The 3,123-nt window shown below is 63.9% G+C and overlaps 2 protein-coding genes across 8 annotated transcripts in view; both read left to right on the forward strand.

The window, feature by feature from the left end:
* Positions 1–643, forward strand: part of WBP2 (WW domain binding protein 2) — an 8,119-nt gene extending 7,476 nt beyond the window's left edge. For all 7 annotated transcript variants that reach the window (XM_006145792.3, XM_006145788.3, XM_027770780.1 and 4 more), the window contains 2 exons: positions 333–409; positions 507–643. In XM_006145792.3, coding sequence (XP_006145854.1) covers positions 333–409; positions 507–560 — 131 coding nt within the window. In that variant the 3' untranslated portion in view covers positions 561–643. The remainder of the gene's footprint in view (positions 1–332; positions 410–506) is intronic.
* A 1,763-nt stretch (positions 644–2,406) lies between these two features.
* UNC13D (unc-13 homolog D) overlaps positions 2,407–3,123 on the forward strand; it is a 22,980-nt gene continuing 22,263 nt past the window's right edge. The window contains 1 exon segment of the mRNA XM_027770782.1: positions 2,407–2,787. Within this exon segment, the coding sequence (XP_027626583.1) occupies positions 2,671–2,787 (117 nt within the window). The 5' untranslated portion in view covers positions 2,407–2,670.

Here is a 3,123-nt window from a genome sequence, read left to right on the forward strand (position 1 = left end):
GGGGGAGATGGACAGGGCAGGGGCCTCCTGGGGAGGAGCTGTCCCCGAGTGCTGCCCGCTCCCCTTAGCTCTCTGCCGGGCTGGGAAGCTGTCCCGTCAGCCGTAGCCTTCTCACCGAACAGGTGGCCAGCACACCACCTGGGTGGGGGGACACGTCACGGGTCTGGAAATGTCGGTGCCAGCTCCTGGCGATGGTCACTGCTGTTTCTGTGATGGGATGGGCCCCAGCACAGCTGCCCAGAGCCTCGGGGGCCGGGTCCCCTGAGCACAGCCGGGGAAGCTGCAGGAGCAGGGAGGGCTTGTGACCCACGTGGGTGTGTTTGCTCTCTCAGCCGAAGCCAAGGCCGCGGAAGCAGCTGCCAGCGCCTATTACAACCCGGGCAACCCACACGACGTCTACATGCCCACGGTGAGCGGCCCAGGCCTGGAGTTCGGGCAGGGAGGCCTCACCTGCTTTTGAACCTTCTAACACGGTCTTCCCTTTCTTCCTCCTCTTCCTTCTTCAGAGCCAGCCTCCGCCACCTCCCTACTACCCTCCAGAGGATAAGAAGACCCAGTAGACCCCTCCTGCCTTCCTGCCTCCCACCCTCATGGCTTTCCTATCCCTCCCCTTGGGGCAGTGTCTGGGGAGGTGAGGGCGGGCCTTGTTCTTCCTCCAGGCATGATGATAAACAGCTGCCGGATCCTGCCTTGTGCGAGGCGTGGCCCTGGCCTCTGGAGAGGTGCCACCCAGCTTCCCATGTGCCGAGCCCCCAACCCAGGCGCTGCCCGGCCTGGCCCCTCACCATCTCTCGGGCTCTCCCGGGGAGCACAGGGTGGCCCCTTATTCCTCTTGCGCTCTGGTAGCTTCTCCCCAGGAGGGACTCTGCCACCTCCTGCACTGCAGGCCAGCCCGTCGGTCTGGTAGCCACTGCACTCGGCCTGGCAAGCCCCATCCGACCAGCCATGCATCTTCCCGTGGGCCCGCCGGCCCGCTCACATTCCTGCGGCTGGGGGGTCCGGCGCCGGGTTTGGGCCGGGCCCTGGAAGCCACTGTTCCCCCCGGGCCATCAGCCCGGATTCCAGGCAGCCAGGCTCCGGCCTGTCCCACTGCCCCCCCCTTCCTTGGTTCTTCTCTTGCCACTTCTGTGACTATGGGAGCTGTCGCGGGAGCTTCCAGGACTTGGTGGCCGAATGCCCCCTCCTTTTTTCCTGGAGTTTGCCTGCCCCTCCATCACTCCCCTAAGAAGGCCTTCTCCCCTGGAAAGTGTGTGTCTGCCCGGCCCTCGGGGTGGCACCCTGGGCCTGGAGCGAGGCCCTGCGGGCATTGAGCTTCATGCCCCTTGGGTGCATAAAATCTCTGGGTGCCTGGGTGGGCCACAAAGTGAGGAGATGGGTATTTAAAGAGAATTCCCTATTTATTTGACAAAAAATCCAGTTAATATATTAATGTGAAATAAATCCTGTTTGCACCTTGATTTGTTTGCTAAAAATGTGAACTAGTAAAGAATGAAGTAACTGGACCCTGTCTGGTTTCTGGGGTGATGGGTGGGGGTGCGCCACAGGGGAGCTGTCTGCCTGCAGGGGCCTGGGCACTTGGGAGCCTCGTTCTCCAGTCCCTGGGGTTCCCATGGCTCCTTCCCACCACCTGGAGGCTGTGGCTCAGCAAGGGGGTTCACCCACTGAGGCTCCCTGGCCTGTGTCCCAGACTGCCCCCTGCTGGCTCCCTGAGTGACTGCAGCCTGCGTCCGGCCTCGAGTGAGGAGGAAGCACCTTAGGCCCAGCAAGTATGAAGCATGTCAGGGCGTGTTCTAGGGACGCCTGCTCGAGGCTGGGCCGGGCAGCTCTGCCTGGCTGCCACTGCAGTGTGTGTCCTTAGGCCACCCCTGTGAACCTGGGGGGTGGGACAGGAGGATGGGAAATGGCCAAGGATCATGGCCAGGCACGGCCCAGGCTTGGTGGGCTACAAGTGCTGAGAAAGGCAAGCCGAAGTGTCTGTTCTGTCTCTGTGGAGAGAGTTGCTCTCCTGGGAGAGACTCGCAGTGTGGCCGAGCCTGCCGCTTCCTCTGGCCAGCCCCGCCCAGGCTCACTCCATATTTAGCTAAACCCCCTACAAGGACATTTGAAGGGAGCACCCTCCTGACCGTCATGGGTGGAGGCAGGGGCCGCAGGGCTGGTCCCTGCCCAACATGGCTTGGCCCTGTCACCTCCATGGAATGTCACCTGTGGGGCGGAGTCTGCTGAGCAGTTGGTCCTGCTGGGCAGGCGCGTGTCAGGAGCCCCACCCTGAGCCCTGTCCCCCAACCCAGGACTGGGGCCCATTCAGGAAAGTCTGTGGGTGAGAACCCCAGGCATGGGTGGGGCGGGTCCTGGTGGGCCTGGGCCACCGCCCTGCTGGTAGCATGGACCCTCCCCAGGGCCTCCGTTGGTGGCTGGGCGGGGCCGGGGTGTTCTCTGGGTCCACCTCTACTCCAACCTGGGAGGGTCCTGCAAGGATCCCGGCTGGAGAAGGGCGCTGGGGGCCTGTGAGACAGCCCCGGAGGTGGCGAAACCCTGACCCTTCCAGCCCCCTAACTGCCCTCCCTTCCTCCACCCTGGCAGAGGGTGACAACCCAGGGCTCTTTGCATAACTCTGTGGCTTCGCTGTAGTCACCAGCGGCAGCCAGCAGAGGGGAAGGGCAGAGCGCCACCATGGCGACACCCCTCTCCCACTCCCAGCGGCGCCCTCCCCTCTTGCGCCAGGCCATCAAGATAAGACGCCGCAAGGCCAGAGATCTGCAAGATCCCCCACCCCAAACAGCCCAGGAGGTAGGAGTGAGCTCAGCGGGGAGAAGAGCCCGCCTGGGGGGGGACTCTGCGGTCTTGGGGTGCAATAGTGCCACTGTCCGGCCCCACCTCTTGAGGGCTGGGACTGAAGACCCTCTCGGCCTACCCCAGCCCCTGGGCAGTCTGATTTGTCGGTGGAGCAGGGTCTGCCATGTGTACTCAGGGGCCCCTTGAGCCCCGGACCCAATGTGGGCCTCTCTGAACCCCTTCCTCTGGAGGCCAATCCCCATCCCAGCCCCTCCAGCTGCAGAGGCTCCAGCCCCTTGAGGTGGGGGTCCCTGCTTCCGAGCGAGAGGTTGGGGGGCTGCTCGGCACTCC

This window comes from Tupaia chinensis, unplaced genomic scaffold (genome assembly GCF_000334495.1).
Source record: "Tupaia chinensis unplaced genomic scaffold, TupChi_1.0 Scaffold000159_1, whole genome shotgun sequence".
NCBI classification, from domain to species: Eukaryota; Metazoa; Chordata; class Mammalia; order Scandentia; family Tupaiidae; genus Tupaia; species Tupaia belangeri.